The following is a 16,874-nucleotide window of genomic DNA, read 5'->3' on the forward strand; positions in this document are numbered from 1 at the left end:
AAAAATAACATTAAACATTAAAAAAAAACTAAACAAGGGCAGAAAATACATCAAAGTGTGTTAGAAAGGAAAGGAGACAAAGTAGGAGGCATGAATCAGTCGGTGACCTTGGTGAGGGACAGAGGCGGCGCTCCGATCTTGGTAGCGCCTGTCAGCGTGTTTCAGTCGGCGCTCTCCAACCAAAGCCAGGTCTGACGTGCCTCCATCTTCCCAATGCCAACATCCTCCAGAACTAAAACACCTAATAAGTCAGAGAGCGAGTTCTGCTGCTCTACTCATCATCCGCTATCTGGCCCAACGCCACAGAAACTGGCTGCCGCTCCTGAGCAGGAACCCCGGTATGTAGGGCAAAGGTCGCGTTAGCTTCCACGCCTTCAGCAGAGACCTGCCCGTCTTCATTGTCTGCAAGATGAGAGCCTGGTCCGGACGCTTCGGCCTCAAAGAACTGCAGTTTTTAAATCAGGAAACGGATTAGAGCCACCAAAATAAAAAATAAATTTAAAATTCTGATTTTTTTCCCCCCAGAGTTCTGACTTTAAACTCACAGTTCCAACTTTTATTTTGACTTTCAAAATACATTTTTTTCAAAATAATTTTCTCTCTCTCTCAAGATTCTGACTTATCTCAGTCTCAGATTTACAAAACTTTTTGTTCCTCAGAATTCAAATTCTTAATTTCCTCCCTCAAATTTTTGACTTTAATTTCAGAATTTCAACTTTTTATCTCAAAATTCCCACTTTTTTAAAATCACAATTCTAAGATTTTTTTCCTCAGAATTTTTTTCTCCGAATTTTGACCTTTTCTCAGAATCCTCACTTTTTTCCTCAGAATTCAAACTTTTCAGAATTCTGACTTGTTCTCACTTTTTTCCCTTAAAATTTTTACTTTAATTTCAGGATTGCAACTTTTATCTCAAAATTCCCACTTTTTAAATTCAGAATTTTGCTATTTCTTTCCTCAGAATTCTGACTTTAAGCTCAGAATTTTCTTTTTCGTTAGAATTCTAATTCTGTCCATCTATGACAAAATCCAAATAAAAACCCAAACACTCTTAGGTTTTATGTTAATTATGATGTTAGTGTATGAAAATAATCACATATCTGTTTCTTCCTCGTTATAGAATTTGTAAACCTGTACCAAAATTATTTGGTAGATTTATAAGAAATTTAAAGACTAGATTTTCCTGATGGTGCAAAAACAATTTAAACAAATCTGATTCTGAGTGGGGGGTAAAAAAGTCCGAATTGTTTTTGTTTTTTTCCCAGTGGCACTAATCTTCTTCCGTACAAGGATGCTTGATTTATTGTTTCTAACTCTTCTGACTGATTAAAAGGCACCGATCATTTTATTCACACAGAAATACTGTTAGGAGTCACTCTGCTTGAGACAATGCAAACTGGTTTAGAAAAAAGTGAAGAAACTCAATTACCAATCCAAGATGCAAAACTAAACTCAAATTAATCTGCTGAAACCTCAGCTTGTTAGATGTCTAACGGAACAACATGCAGATATTCAGGACTTTAAAAAGAGACGTGGATGAAACTCCTGAAGGAAATAGAAAATAGCACCAGGCGAATGTAGAAGCAAACCGCTGGGATTCAGCTGTCGTTCTGTCAAAAGCTGCTACCACATAAACTCACCTCCTGTTTCTCACCTAAAATCCAGTTTCAGTGTTTACGAACCGAGCGCTCCCTCCTGCCCACCACGTTTCACATACACGTAACCACACATCAACCTCCACAACACTACAAATTAGATCAACACAACCTACATTTCAAGGCCTCTTCTATGACAGATTACTGGAATCAATGCAAATAAAATCTCATTTTTCAGCTACAGTAATGTTTTACATCTTAGTAGAATCGGTTACACGACTGCATCAACTTAAAAGTGGACATTTTAGTCTGAAAGTAATTGTAAGGATGCTAAACTGATTAGAAAGCGCTTCATAATGGAGGCAGCTTTGAGGTTTAAACTGAAAATAAAGGAATATTTCATTCAGAAACATCTGAATGTGTTTCAGGACATAATGGAGAAATTCTTTGAAATTCAAGGAAGGTCTTTGTGTTCAGTGGTCGACTCCTTAATGATCTGAAAAGGAAAAAAACAGATTTAATGCTTAAAAACAGCAAAAAGTAACTCTTTGTTCAACACTGCCACCTGGCGGGGAAACATGAGCGGTGCAGCTCCTACCTCCCCGTCTCTGGTCTCCACAGTTCGGACCAGGATGCTTCGCTTCACATGAGCCTCCGGAGTTTTAGTGTCCAAATTAGTTTCTAACCCGAAAACAGATTAAAAAATAATAATAAAAAAAACATTGAGAGTCTCTGGAGAAAGCAAGAAAATCTAAAAAACATTTCCCTTCCTACTAAGCTTTGTAATAAACACTAAATATTGTTTATTACTAAACTAAAAACTAAATATTAAATATTGTTTAATATAGTTTTGATATAATAATAAACACTAAAGACTGACTGGAATGAGTATATCTAAATATTTTGATTAATGAATTAGAATGAGACCTTTAAACTGTCCGTACTAATTTATGGAAATTTATTAAACGACCGACTGAAAAACAAAACAAAAAAATAGAAAGCTGTTTTTCAGAGTAAATGAGTATTAAGGGTAATGTGTTGCTTCACACATTTATTGTTATAATTTTTTTTTATTCTGGTTTATTTTACTGTTTTATGACTTTAAATGTCAAAAATAATAATATTTTCATCACACTAGCTAATACAAATATTTTTTTTACTCTGTTTTTCATTAACTGGTGAGTTGTCCCCGTTTACGTTCCTATAATCACCAAAGTAGCTAACATTTATTTCATTAAATTTTATTTTATCATTTTAAAATGGTCAATGAAGAATCTTAAATGTGTCACTGTACATTTCTATTAAAACTAATGTAGCTAAAATATATTATTATTTCAGTTTATTTCACAATTTTGTGATTTTAAATAAAAAATAGATCTCATAAATTTATCACTGCACATTTTCATCACCAAACTAGCCAATAAGTTTTTGTTTTTAATTATCTTAACTGGCAATAAAAATAGTCATAAATATCTCTCTTTACATTCCTACAATCAACAAAGAAGCTAACATTTATTTTTATTTACATTTATTTGCATGACATTAAATTTTAAATTAAATTTATTTTGTTTTAATTACTTTAAATGGTAATAATAATAATTCTATATAAGATATTTAGCCTTGACTCATTAAAACATAAATAATGAACAAATTTTACTAAAAGCTTCTACTTTCTACTCTCACAATTAAATAAAATTTCCCCTCTTCCAACCAAAAACATTTTATTCTAAGAGAATATTATTGCTGCATCTGACCTCTAAACTGCAGGTTGGAAAAGCTCTGAACTGGGATGGTGATCCTGATGGCAGAAAGAAGAAAAACAAGTTTTTGTTTCTCTGTTTTTGTTGCAAACGTCTCCGGTTTTCAAAGCTGCGTCACCTGCTCTCCTCTCCTTCCAGCAGCTTCCTATAGGTGGCGATCTCGATGTCCAGAGCCAGTTTGACATTGAGGAGGTCCTGGTACTCCTGCAGATGGCGGGCCATCTCCTCCTTCAGGGCCTGGATCTCCTCCTCCAGGCGGCTCACCGTGTCCTGGTACCCAGCAGCCTCCAAGGCGCAGCGGTCCTCCAGCTCCCGCAGCTGGCGCTCCAGAGACTCGTTCTAGAGGACGAGGAGATTCGGCTCCGATTCAGCAGCTGCACCGCGAAAACGCCAAGAATTCTGGTTCCTACTGCGGATTACTCAGTACATCTGGAATAAGACAGATGTCCTATCTGACTTAAAGACATTTAAGTTACTTAAATGTCTTTAAATGTCACTAATGAAACTTTTAAATAATTTAACATTAACTTTCAACGAACTTAAGTTACTTTTAACTGAACTAATTTTTAAGTAACGTCAAAGTTAAAAGTAACTGTGAAGTTACTTAACAGTGACTTAAGTTACTGTAAAGTTTCTTTTAACTAATTTTCTTTTAAAAGTCAAGTTAATTTTAACTAACTGAAACATAACAAGTTACTTCTAAGTACCTTAAGTAATTTAAAAGAAACCTAAGTTATTTTTAAGCTGCTTTTAACTAACTTAAAAGGAAAAGTTACTTTTAGCCAACTTGAAAGTGAAGATGAATGAAAAGTTAATTTTAACTAAATGAAATGTAACAAGTTAGTTAAGTTTTTAAGTTACTTTTAAAGAACTTAAAAGTAACTTTCAACTAGCTAAAGCACATTAGTTAGTTTATAAATAACTTATAATCTGCCAGTAAGTAGTTAGTTTAGTTACTTTTAAATTGATAGATTACAGATTAAAAGAATGAAAAGGATTCCCAGTCAAATATTATGTTGAAAGATTGTCCATAAATTACCTCTATTGTCTGGTTTCTACTGCAAATATCTTAGTTTTGTCCTATTTCAAGTGTTTCGTCTTACAAGTAGCTTTTTGACAATAAATAGCAGCTTGTTTAAAGTCATTAATTTCTTCGTACTGATGAAAAATACGAGTCCCACTCATAAATAACATAAATAATCTGCCAGTGGAATTGAAACTTGGCTGCAAGTTAAAGGGCTGGGCTTGGCTAGGGTTGCTAGGCAACGGCGCCAGTAGAACATGTGCATTTTGGAACATTTTGTTTTGCCTTATTATTTCAGTTAGAGTCGCATGTCTGAACCGGCGAAGGATGAGAGACGAAGCTGGTTGTTCTTTCATTTGGACACTTTTCACGCAGTTTTTCGTGAGATCTGGAGAACTCACCGTGCCTCTGAGAGCGTCCAGGTCGCAGGTCAGAGCCTGAACCTGACGCCGATATTCGTTGGCGTCCTGCTTCGCTTGGCGCAGGGCCTCCGTGTTTCGATTGGCTGCGTCTGTCAGGTCAGCAAACTGGAAGAAAAACCCAAACAGTCGAACACAGCTGCGTGTTTTCACGTTTTCCTCAACATGATGTCACTAGCTAGGCGTTCTGATTTGCACATAAAATATTTATTGGACTAAAAACTGATAAAAATAATCTGCCCTACTTACTTTAAAAAAATGTAAATGCTAACCACTAGCCAGTAAGTAATTACAACGTCTTGTATCTTGAACAATCCTAAATATATTTGCATAAAGACACCAACTTGAATTTTTATTGTTGATTTCACAGAGTCAATTGAGTTAAATCTACTTCAGCGCAGAGTGATGTTTTTCAGTGCAGAGGGGAGCTTCCTGACCTTGGATCGGTACCACTCCTCGGTTTCATGCATGTTGGACGTGGCCATGTTCTCATACTGGACTCTGATGTCCCTCAGAGCCGCAGTCAAATCCGGTTTGGACACGTCCAGATCGACATGGACCTGCTGGGCCACGAGCTGGTCCTGCAGCTCCCGCAGCTCCTGGAGGAGAGGAGGGAAGGAAAGGAGGGAAGGAGAGAAGGGAAGGAAGACGTTATAACCGTCAGCCATTATCATCCTGGTGTCTTGATCTCGATTCTCACCTCCTCGTGAATTTTCTTCAGGAAGTTGATCTCGTCCTGCAGAGCTTCGATCTTCCTCTCCAGCTGGACTCGACTGAGAGCCGCTTCGTCCACATCCTTCACAAAGATCGACAAACGGCAAGACGGTCTCAGATTACAGATTACGGAACATGTGGATTACCTCAGAGACGCAGCCGTACCTGTCTGAAAGTGTTCAAACTGTTTTCTGCTTCCTGACGCAGAGTCATCTCATCCTGAAGTCTGTCAAAAAAAATAAGACAAAACTGAAATTCATAACACATCTGTAAAAATCGGCGTAGTGTCTTTTCTACCCAAAACTTTAGAAATTTAGTGATTAATTTGAGAAATTTAAAAAAAAATAAAATAAAATAAAAAAAAATTTAAATTTTTCTAAATTTCAAATGCCAAACATTTTTGACATTTGAAACTCAGAAATTTAAAAGTTTTTCTGTATAAAATTTTTGAAATTATTCTAGAAATTTGAGGGGGGGTTTTTTTACATTTTTTTTTTTTTTTTTTTTACACCATTGCAGTTTTTTTCATGTTTGCTGTTAAATGAAAAGCATCTAGTTTACCATTTCTTTTAGGCTCAGTAGAATAATTTTATTTTCAGTGATAACTTTCTTTCAATACGTTTGTTATATTTAGCCAAGTTTAATAAAAAATAAAAGCAGATTCGGGTGCAGGAAATTTGGCTTTTCAGGAAAAGTTTCTGGATAAATGTGGTTTTCTTAAAGCATGGTTATAAAACTTTATAAGAAAATTATGTTTGTCATAATTTTACCTTGATTACAAATTAAAACTCTCCATCTGCATCTCAGGGCCAAATTTGTATAATTTTTGAAGTGCAGTTGGAGGCCACACAAAATCACACAACCGGCCCTTTAAGAGCCTTCAGGATCTCGATTTGGCCCAAAACGAAAATGAGTTTGACACCGCTGTCCTAAATGATCAACCCGGCATGTTGTAGTCAGAGAAATGTGATTTTTGTCCTGCATGTGGAGGATTTTTAAATATTTTGATTTGACTTTCAATTGGCATTTTTTTCCTACTGCAGAGAAATAACAGGACTCAGCTGAATGGGCAGCTCATGCATCATTGCACTTTCACTCTGATTTAACACCCAGAGGCCTTTCCCACGGGATGGACTAGACACACACACACACACACACACACACACACACACACACACACAGAATGCATATCAGGACAGACCTGAACTGGGACGGACGACGCCCCACCATCCATCTGTCGCACGCAGACAGAACCGGACTCGCTGAGGCTTTGCATAACATCTGTACAGCTTCATGCAGAGCTGCACAGAATCAGTGGGAACCTGGAAAGTGACCTTTGACCCTCAGAGCACCAATCTTTCACAGGACGAGCAGCTGCGCGGTCAGAGGGCAGGGAGCAGATCTTCCCACCCTCAGACTTTCAATCGGCGCTTAAATTGTTGAGTCCAGCCGCGCATGTTCTTATCACCAGAGCTGGATAGTTACATTTACTCAGCTACATTTACTGGAGCAACTTTTTTTATGTAGTCTGAGGAGTATTTTTATGCTTTACTTTTTACTTTTACTTGAGTAACTTTATTAAAAGTATCTCTACTCTTACTTGAGTAAAATTTCTGGATTTTCTACCCACTGAATGAAAATTAAACATGTTTTAACCAAAAATCCACCAGACACTGACACACACCTGCAGTTTCTGTTAAAGTTTAATAAGTTGTTTTTTAATGAAATAATCTGATATCAAAATTTCCACTAATTTTATATTTTGGTCCATCTGATTATGTAATTTTAAAATATTAAGTGATTGATAACTTGAGTAACTTTTTTTACCCTAAGTTGAGTAATTTCTTTGATGGCTACTTTTTACTTTAATAAATGTATGTTGAGGTGCTGCTACTCTTACTTGAGTGAAGCTTTTGGGCTCTCCACCCTCCTCTGGTTTGGAGAAGTGAAATACGCCCGGTGAGGCGATGTTCATGAATTAATTTGTTTATGAAAAACGAGAGGAAAAGCGAACAGCTGCCTCCCTTTGTGCGGAGCCTCCATTGTGCAGCCGCTCATTCCTCCACAGCCTCCCAAAAGCGGCGAGGGGTTCAGTCGGGATCAAGTTTAGAAAAAGGGAGTAAAGCTCCCGCTGCGCATGTTGGTGTGCATTCCAGCGAATCGCAAGGAAAACCACATCTCCATTTAAATGAGCGGGTAAACACAGCTCAACTCTGTTTGTGCCAAAATTAATTAAAACTATTTTTTGCAAAGTAAAACTTGTAAATTTTTTAAGGTAGTTTAGAGGAAGTGCTGAAGCAGAGATACGTTTAAAAAACAAAAAAACGTCAAAGTCAATAGTTTGATACAGGCAGAAAATGTTCATACTATTGGAACTTTTTCAAATTGTTGAAATTTGAAAAAGTTCGACAATTGCAAGCAAATGCTGCAATTCTCTTTGAAAACTAACATCCAATTTTATTTCACCTGGAAGAAAAAAATGTCACTATAATAGCATGAAATTAAATATGAATATGAATGCAGTTTTTTAAGAAAATTTACATTTTTAGGAAGTCCCTATCAGATACATTTGTCTTATTTATAGGAACTAAAATAACTGTGAACAAAACTGCATCGCTTCCTCATCATTTGTCTCCTGCATGTTAATGTTTGCATCTCATCCCTTTGTTTTCACTGTGCAACAAAATTTAAACAGTCAGTTGGTAGAAACTGTCAATGTGACTTTGGCAGCTTAGCTGTGATAAACAGTTGTAGGCTAAAAACATGCTGGCTAATTCAAACTCAGGAATACTTCATTGATCGGAGAGGCAAGTTAAATGTTGTAACTCACTAATTCAGAGTTATTGTAGATAATGATGGCTGTTGGCAGAAGAAATCTCCTGTAGCAGTCTGTGTTACAGTGAATCTGAAGAAGCCTCTGACTGAAGACGCTGTTTTCCCATGACGGCCTCATAAAGAGGACGGTCGGGGTTATCTGTAATTTTCTTGATTTTATGAAGAATCCATCTTTGCGTCAACTCCAGAGGTAATGTCGGGTAACCATGGCAACCAGTGACAGTTTAAAGGCAGTCCACCAAAAACAAATCTCTCTATAGCAGATTTATCTAACTGTGGTCCGTGGGCGCCCCCTGGTGGTCGACAAGGTACTGCATGTAAATGACTACTGTGATGTTATCGCAAAGTGCAACGCTACAGCTAGCTTAGCAAAGGACTGGGTTTAAAAATAATGATGGTTTAAACCCGGCTCACTCAAAATAAAAGCTGAAAATATTGATTGAAAGGAAACAACTGCAGAATTTCTTAATGATCGGAGGAAGTCAAGTAAAACCTGCTCAGAGTTTTGATGCGTTATTCACAAACAATCTGATTCTTTTGAACGGTTCTCAGCCGTGAACTAGTCTCAGTTGGTGAGAACTGACTTTGATTGCTTCTAATATAAGCAAGCAAAGTCATAAAAAACAAAATTAAAATTAATTAAATTAAAATTACTCTTCTCACATGTCAACAATTATTATTTAATTAAAAATGATTCAATTAAATTAATTAAAAACAATAGATAAATAAAATTGATAGAAATGGATTTGGATAGAAGAGGATTTTTTGTTTCTGGCAAAGCAACTCAAGTATATTTTTCCATTTGTTGAGCTTCTAAATTACAAATAGCCCTAAATGTTATTAATGCTCACAACTCTTAACCTCTTTCTTTATTTCCATGTGTTTGACATCGTTGAAGCTCAGAATCCACACTGTCAGAATCTGGAAATAACTCAAAAGGAGTCGATGTGTTCACAGCTTCTCTCGTTAGGATGAACAAAGTGCCTCATATTTTAATTTCAGGTTGTACGTATATATCGAGTTACGTGGTTCTCAGCCTGAAAAAGTTTAGTAAACACTGCTCTATAGCCTAGTCAGTGTTTCTTGACTGCCACATAAACTCTCTCCTTGGCAGTTAAAGTGACTGCCGCCGGTCTTTAAATGCATATAAATCATTAAACACAGTAATCCTGTGTGGATACGCGCCTCCCACTGGAGCCCCACCCTCCACTGCCTTACCTTTGCTTCAGCATGGCCAGATCGGCAGCCAGGTTGTCCCTCTCGACCTCCAGCCGGGCCTTCCCGTTGGTGAGCCCGTCCACCTGCCGCCGCAGCTCCCTGAGCTCATCCTGGTAGATGTCTCCCAGGCGGCTGGGCTCCTTCACCTTCAGCTGGTTCAGCTCCGCCACCAGCATCTTGTTCTGCTGCTCCAGCAAGCGCACCTTCTCTATGTAGCTGGCAAAGCGGTCGTTCAGGCCCATCATCTCCATCTTCTCGTTGGTGCGTATTTCTTTGTAGTGGGCTTTCATCAGGGAGTCGGCGGAGAAGTCCAGCCGGTCGCCGGGGCTCCCCAGCAGCAGGGCCGTGCTGGCGGAGCCCAGGGAGAGCCTGGAAACGGGGCTAGAGAGGGTGATGGACCGTGGGGTGCCATGCCAGGAGAGGCGGTTGGAAGACAGGCTACCAATCCTGGCGCCTGAGCTGCCCTGAGGCCCAAAACGTTTCCTGTATGAGGACTGGACCCTCTGGCTCTCCATGCTGGGGGAATAAGCTCGCCCGGTGCACAAACAGGGGATTTATAGAGGGAGCAGCCCCCCTTTGGGCCACAGGGTGGGGCGGGCAGTGAATGGGACAAAAAGGGGAGAGCGAAGGGCTGGTTTACATGACACTCAGAAAGCTGTGCGCCAGGGATTGTCCCTGCTCGTCCACTCAACTACAAATGTCTCCTGTTTTTTTTTTTACTTCGTCCTCTCCCCCTTTTCCTCCCTCTGACTCACTCACTCTTTCAGTCCTACTTTCACCCCCTTTTTGTCCAACTCGCTTTCTTTCTGCTCCAAGCGAATGAAAAGGAATTTGTGCAACAGGCTCAGGCCACAAATCCAACCTGACCACACATGCGCTCTTCAAAACACAGAGACACAGAAAGGGACTTTGATTAAACAAGGGGTGGGGGTGTTGGAGAGACATCATAACCATCTAAAAATACGAAAACAGTGATTTACAAATAAGATAAAGACAACAAATCAATGGGAATGTGCCTTTTAGAAGCACTGTCATATGACAGACAAGCTTCAGTCTATTTTATTTGGATTTCATGGGATAAACTTGAACAAAGTGGTGTATCAATGTGAAAACCTGAATGGCATGTAATAAATAGTTCCCACAAGTCTGAACCGGAAGTAGGTAAGCGCAGCGCAAAGCATAGCGGACCCAAAGACCAACAAATTAAAATATATGGACACTCTTGATCAATGTGTGAGAAATATATATAAACAAAACGGCTGCTGTCGGCATCGACCTGAATGAAACGGAGAATGAAAATATATCAGGCGATGAGGACAAGCTGCCTCCGATCTACGATATAGTTACCTACTTAATAAACACAGAGAGCGTACAACATGGAGGAGCTTCACCTGAAATCTATACAATCACGTTATTTACAATGTTTGATTGTAAATATCGTACGAACTCTTCGTGTGAATATCAAGTTTCTGGTGACTTGCGGAGTAATGTAAGCTACATGTCCATCTTAGCTATCAGCTAAAAGCTACATTAGCTGCTAAGCTAATTCTGCTAGTTCGGCGGTTAGTACTACAGTAAATATCACTGGTAGTATTACACAGAGGTGGGTAGAGTACTCAGAAATTGCTAAAGTCATAGCTGTAACGTACTTATATTGTTTATAAGTTAGATAGAAGTGATGCGAGAGCTAGTTCTAAGCTCGTGATTTTATTGTTGTCATAGCAACTGCCTACGAGGATCTCTGTCTGTTACAAAGTTCCCGGAAGTGTGACGTCACATGAAAACTATGCATAACATCCAACCCTTTACTCAGATCCTCGTTAACAAAAACCTGTAATTTAATGTCAGTAAAAAAACTGAAAGATATTAAAATAAAAATAGATCCGCTTGATTCTAACCTCTTCACTGCTCAGTCTGGGCTTTCTCCCATTGAGGTGGATTAATCTGGTCAAATTTCAACCGGGCCAATCAACAAACAGAAGCAGAAGCTGTGAAAGTTGATGATGATTTTCTGTCGGGCAAAGTTAAAAACCTCAGAGTTCTGTAAACGAAGCAAAGCATAGTGCAAAGGATCGATTTTTATCAGGCAATTAGAGGTAAAGCTAGCAGGTTTTATAGTTGGTACGTTGAACGACACACTGAGCAAAGTCCAGACCTAAATCCAAACTTAAAATCTGTTGCAAACCTTAGAAATCGCTGTCCAGATTCTATTGACTCCAATTCAGCTTGAGTTGATGTGCACAACTGGTAGTAAAAAACAAAGACTAAGATTTTTACCGGAGTTTCCAAACTATCCAACCGTCTTGGTGAACATATTTTTGCTTCAGGCAGAGAGAGAAAGCAGCAGGTTTTTAAGTGTCTGGTCTTTGTGTGTGAAGTTCAGGTTATTAGACGTCCTGATGGATGGCGAAGCGCAGCGTAAGGAGGAAAAGGTTCGCGGAGTGCAAACTCAATCTGAGCTTCAGATTGACGAACTGAGGCTGCGTTACGATCCGCTGCTCTCCCACTGCCTTGACAACCAGACGGCTCAGCTCTTCTGCAAATCTTCTCCTTTTCGCTTTTTCTTCCAGACAATTTAGAGATAAGATAAAATCGCTAATGTTCCTCAACACAGAAACAGAAAATTAAACACATGAAATGTTGGCGAAAACAGAGAGAGCTGCAATTTATCAGATGGTTAGAAGAGCCAACATGTGTTCTTCATTCAGGTTGGTCTTTTCTTTCACTCTTTCAATAAATGCCATTAGTAAAGTGGATAAAATTTAATTACATTGGGTCCAAATATGCAAAAGATTACAAAGTTTGTGTTGAAGTTCAAATTAAATGATAACTGTGGATAATTTCTGTCTCTTTCAATAAATGCCATTTCATTGTTTTGGGTCTAAATACACAAAATACATTTCCAAAGATAATCAAACTTCAAATTAAATAACTATTGGTAATTTCATTCTCTTTAAATAAATGTCATTAGGAAAAGTTGCTAAATTCTTAAGACATTTTGTTTAAATATGCAAAATAAGATTCCAAAGATCATCTAGATTAAATTTAAATGATTAGTATTGGTAATTTCTTTCGCTCTTTCAATAAATGGCATTAAGAAAAGTAGATAAATTATTTTTGCATTGGGACTAAATACACAAAATAAGTTTCCAAATTTCATATTAATTAAATTAAAATGGTAAATCTTGATGCTTCTGAGGAATTTCCTGCTCAATTATAATGATAATAATAATAAAACAATAAATGCTGAATGGTTGTATTTGCAGTAACTGCTGTTTTGCTACAAGCAGCAGGGCAACAAAAAGGATTTCTTTGGGTCATAAAGCCACTGGCATTGTTTCTGGGAGCCAGTGAATAAAGCCTCCTTTCATTTTACTATCTGGCCTGCAGCGTTGATGCTGTAGAAGAAAAACAGCACAGTGTCTTGAATCCCAATTGGTTTCTGTTAACAGAGGTTAAACAAGATGGCACAGTAAGTCTGGCAGTGATTTGTTGACTTAAAAGGCTCCATCTCCAAGGATTAATGGCGCGGTTGCATCATCTCGCCGACACTAAGTGTTTCGGCTCGGTGGATTTTTCAGACAATCGCCGCTGTTGCCTTAGATTTGGTCACTGAGGTAATTTCTCCTGATAATTAAGCATCCAAACAGAGTGTTCGTACAGTCTGGAGCTTCCCCTGATCCTGGAGGACGGAGGGACAAACAGCTGACTGATGTTTTTGTTTTAGGGAGATCGCCTCAGGATGAACTGCAAAAAGAGAGAACCAGCCGGAATAGCAGCACTGTAATTTTATTATTATAATTTATTTATGTCTTTTCATAATGTTGAAACGGTTGTTTTGAATTTTGGGTTTAATTTATAATGTTAAAAATTTATATTAGATATTTAATATGTAAAAAATAATGAAAAATGTACATTTAATAAAATTTACTTTTAATATTTTAATATGTACATTTTAATAGTCTGTACAGTAAATGTACAGACTATTTACAATGCAGCATACCAGTGCAGAAAAACAGAAGTGCAATAAAAATATTAAAATGAGCTTAAAATGAAAGCACAGCAACAAAATCCAGTGATTTAATTATTTGGAGCAGCATTGGTTAGAGTCTAAAGGCTGCTGGGAGGAAGGATCTGTGACAACGCTTCTTTGAGCATTTAGGATGCAGCAATAACAAAACATATATTAAAATTGGTTTAATGAGTTTCCTCTAAGGTTTGAGGTCATAGTTCCGGTATTATTTGAGCTTTAAAGATGCTATTCAGCTGCTCTAAGTTTTAATAAAACGATACCTTGTTGCCACGGTTACGCATCATAACTCTCAAAAAGTAGAAAAGTAAAAAAGCTCTCCAGCTGCATTCACACCATCCAAAACATTAAAAGCCTCAACCAAAGGAAATATTAAACTAAAGACGCTAATCAGATGCTCCCAACTGTAAAAACAATACCCTGTTGCCACGGTTACGCACGACAACTGTCAAAAAGTAGAAAAGCACAAAGCTGCATTTACAGCATTAAAAATCAGACATTAAACGCCTCAACCAAAGAAAATATGAACGAGTCCTCAAAACGAACAAATCAGAACCGTATCAGAGCTGCGCTGAAGCTGGAGGCGTGACATCGAAGGCCTGATATAAAGAGCAGGCGGGTTTAACCGGATCGGACGGGCCGGCTGTATGACTCAGCACCAGCAGGTCCAAACAGGGCGCAGCCACAAAGAGGCTGCAGAGAGCGAGACCGGTTAGGCCCAAAGCTCCAGTCTGCCTGTCAGCAGGAATGTGCTGCTCAGACAGACCGGCATACCGGACCCCAGCATCACACCAGAACCACGCTACGAACAGAACTGGGCCACAAACTACAGCTGGAAAACTGCAAAACACTAAATTCAACAGAATATGATGAAAAAACTTAAAAGGCCAGTTAATTTATCATTTATATACATAGTTCCCACGAGACTGCAAGCGCAGCACAAAGCAGAGAACCAACAATAAGAAAACATGATAAATCTCTTTCACCAGTGTGGATGCCGTTGGGATCGACCCGAATGAGACGGAAAAGGGAAATGCAGCTCTGCAGGAAACTAAGAGACAATGATGAGTGTCCCTGATTTTACTCTTTATAGGTTTATGTTTTAGTAAAATGAACATTGTTCTCTTATTCTATGAACTGCTGAAAACACGGCTCTGAAATTACAAGCAAAAATGTAACATTTTTTTGATCCAAAAAAAAAAAAAAAAAAGGATTCGGTGCTTTCAGACGTCAAATAATGCAAAGAAAACAGGTTCATATTAATTTAGAAACAAAACTAATGTTTTAACTGGAGGAAATGAGAACAAAACGATCATCACACGACTCTGTGGGTTTGGATGAAACACTTCAAGTTTCTGATACATTAATTTGATCTTTACTGAGAAATAATCATAATCGATAAATTTGAGCATGTTTAAACAAACCCATGTGTTTCATTAAGTCACATTTTTGAATTGTTGGTGTGATTTAATATTCTAATCTTAAAAGCTGTGTTTTGATTGCTATAAGTAATCAATGTGTTGCTGAAACCGATTAATTTTTCATCTATATTCTCATTTATTGAATACGACCATTTCTGATAGCCACAGTAAAACAAAATACATTTTTTTAGTAATTAACTTTTTGACCAGTTGTACCTCATTAAACCATTTCACACATGGGAACCTATACACGGAAATTTATATATTTTCTATTTTTAGCTCCAAAGCACCATAAATGTGATATCGACTTTGAACTGAAACTGAAATTTACATCACTAAAGGCAACCCAGGTAACAAACGTTAGGCAATAATTGTAGCAGATGCTATAAACTTCACATAATTTTCACCCAGGTAAACTGACAGTCTTGTTCTTTTTTTAGTCATTTCTTCTTGTTATTAATAAACTGCTATAATCTGTTAATCCCTGCAGTTGTTTAAAAATGAGCTGACAGATTAGATTTCCCTTACAGTTGAGATAAAGCGTCTCTGTTTGTTACCGTCCGTTTCCTCCACACACAGGCAGACACGGCCATAAAAATCCCTCCTTCCTGTGACTGCCTCCTGTGTCTCCTCATTTAACGGGCGAAAGAGAGAGAGGAAGAAGAGAGAGATAAAACGAGGGGAAGAAAAGAAACGGCGCATCCATCAGTCCCTTCGTCTCCTGTTTACTTTAATTCAGTCTACATGTTGAGATTCATTAAAAAAGAAAAACAACAAACGTTTTTTTAAGTGTATTTGTCATGACATCTACATATACATTCAGAAAACAAAACGTTTTAGCAGTAAAATAGGTTTGATACATTCGACTTTGCACTGCAAGTCTTGTCATGAAACATTACATATTTTACATTTGGATATGTAGAAACATTTCTAACAACTAGCTCGATTTCCTTTGCCTGTCCCAGGGTTCCTCCTGAAATAAAACACTCGTTTTAAACATTATTTAGCTGCCTTTAAGGCGTAGCAGCCCCATTTATACGTTTATGTTTGTTGTTATTGGCCCATAATTTAAAGCTGGACATGTCATCTGAACCCTGGGGAAAACAAAGTCGTCATGGGGGATGGAGAGCGAAATCTGGCATCCAGCGTCGGCTCTGCTCCAGGCCGTCTTTGGCTCGCTAACACCCCTGCATTAACTCGCATCTTCAATGACGCCTGATGAGTTTTCACTGCATCTGACAAAGCAGGAGCAGAGATGCACCGAGGAATCCAAGACTGATTTATGGATTATGTGGTGACTGACTGGTCCGAGTCAAGCTAACACTTTTCTATGTGCAAATCAATGTTAGCTGTCTGCAGGAACCAGAGGATGTAGAGAGATGCATAAAGCTGATTAATAACAGACAACATGTTGAGAAATGTCTGACGTTCATTCAGGCTGTGAGACGGTGAGAGAGAGCAAGACGAAGGGATCCTGAACACGATTCAGCCAAGTTTGGCTAAATTACGTTTAGCTAAATCAAACCAATTTTTGAATGAACTGCACTTAGATAAATTGCACTGTTTGGCTAAAACTTAGCATAATTTAGCTAATTATGCTAAACCTGGCTAAATTACATTAAGTGTGGCTGAAATCCGCTTAGCTAAATTGCTATGCTAAGTTTAGATCTTGCTAAGTTATGCCAAGTTTGGTTAAGTCACACTTAGCAAGCCGGAATATAATTTAACCAAGTTTGTGTTTCATCCGTTCCTTTTCATCTCTCAGGAATCTTAGTTAAGATAAGGCAGTAAATTCTCTAGTGACGAGAGAATGCTAAGAGTTAGCTTTGCTAACCCCAAACATAAGATGGTAAATGCG

At 38.1% G+C, this 16,874-nt stretch overlaps 1 protein-coding gene across 1 annotated transcript; it reads right to left on the reverse strand.

The window, feature by feature from the left end:
• Window positions 1-1,853: 1,853 nt before the first annotated feature.
• gfap (glial fibrillary acidic protein) lies at window positions 1,854-10,208 on the reverse strand. The gene is made up of 9 exons (XM_015053788.1): window positions 9,566-10,208; window positions 5,678-5,738; window positions 5,499-5,594; window positions 5,236-5,397; window positions 4,781-4,906; window positions 3,474-3,694; window positions 3,350-3,393; window positions 2,194-2,276; window positions 1,854-2,091 (listed from the first exon to the last, which is right to left on the reverse strand). The coding sequence occupies exons 1-9, from the start codon at window positions 10,078-10,080 to the stop codon at window positions 2,050-2,052; spliced, it is 1,350 nt and encodes a 449-aa protein (XP_014909274.1). The 5' UTR covers window positions 10,081-10,208; the 3' UTR covers window positions 1,854-2,049.
• Window positions 10,209-16,874: the final 6,666 nt, after the last annotated feature.

This window comes from Poecilia latipinna, unplaced genomic scaffold (genome assembly GCF_001443285.1).
Source record: "Poecilia latipinna isolate Pla-1442-1.1 unplaced genomic scaffold, P_latipinna-1.0 Scaffold1201, whole genome shotgun sequence".
In the NCBI taxonomy this organism is placed as follows: Eukaryota; Metazoa; Chordata; class Actinopteri; order Cyprinodontiformes; family Poeciliidae; genus Poecilia; species Poecilia latipinna.

What these genes read in the sequence shown, in the direction of transcription:
- gfap (XM_015053788.1), bottom strand. Translation starts at nt 10,080, where the DNA reads ATGGAGAGCCAGAGGGTCCAGTCCTCATACAGGAAACGTTTTGGGCCT. An exon ending in CTGGCCATGCTGAAGCAAAG is followed by an intron (nt 5,739 to 9,565) that starts GTAAGGCAGTGG and finishes TTTTTTTGACAG; the next exon opens with ACTTCAGGATGAGATGACTC. An exon ending in GTTTGAACACTTTCAGACAG is followed by an intron (nt 5,595 to 5,677) that starts GTACGGCTGCGT and finishes ATCTTTGTGAAG; the next exon opens with GATGTGGACGAAGCGGCTCT.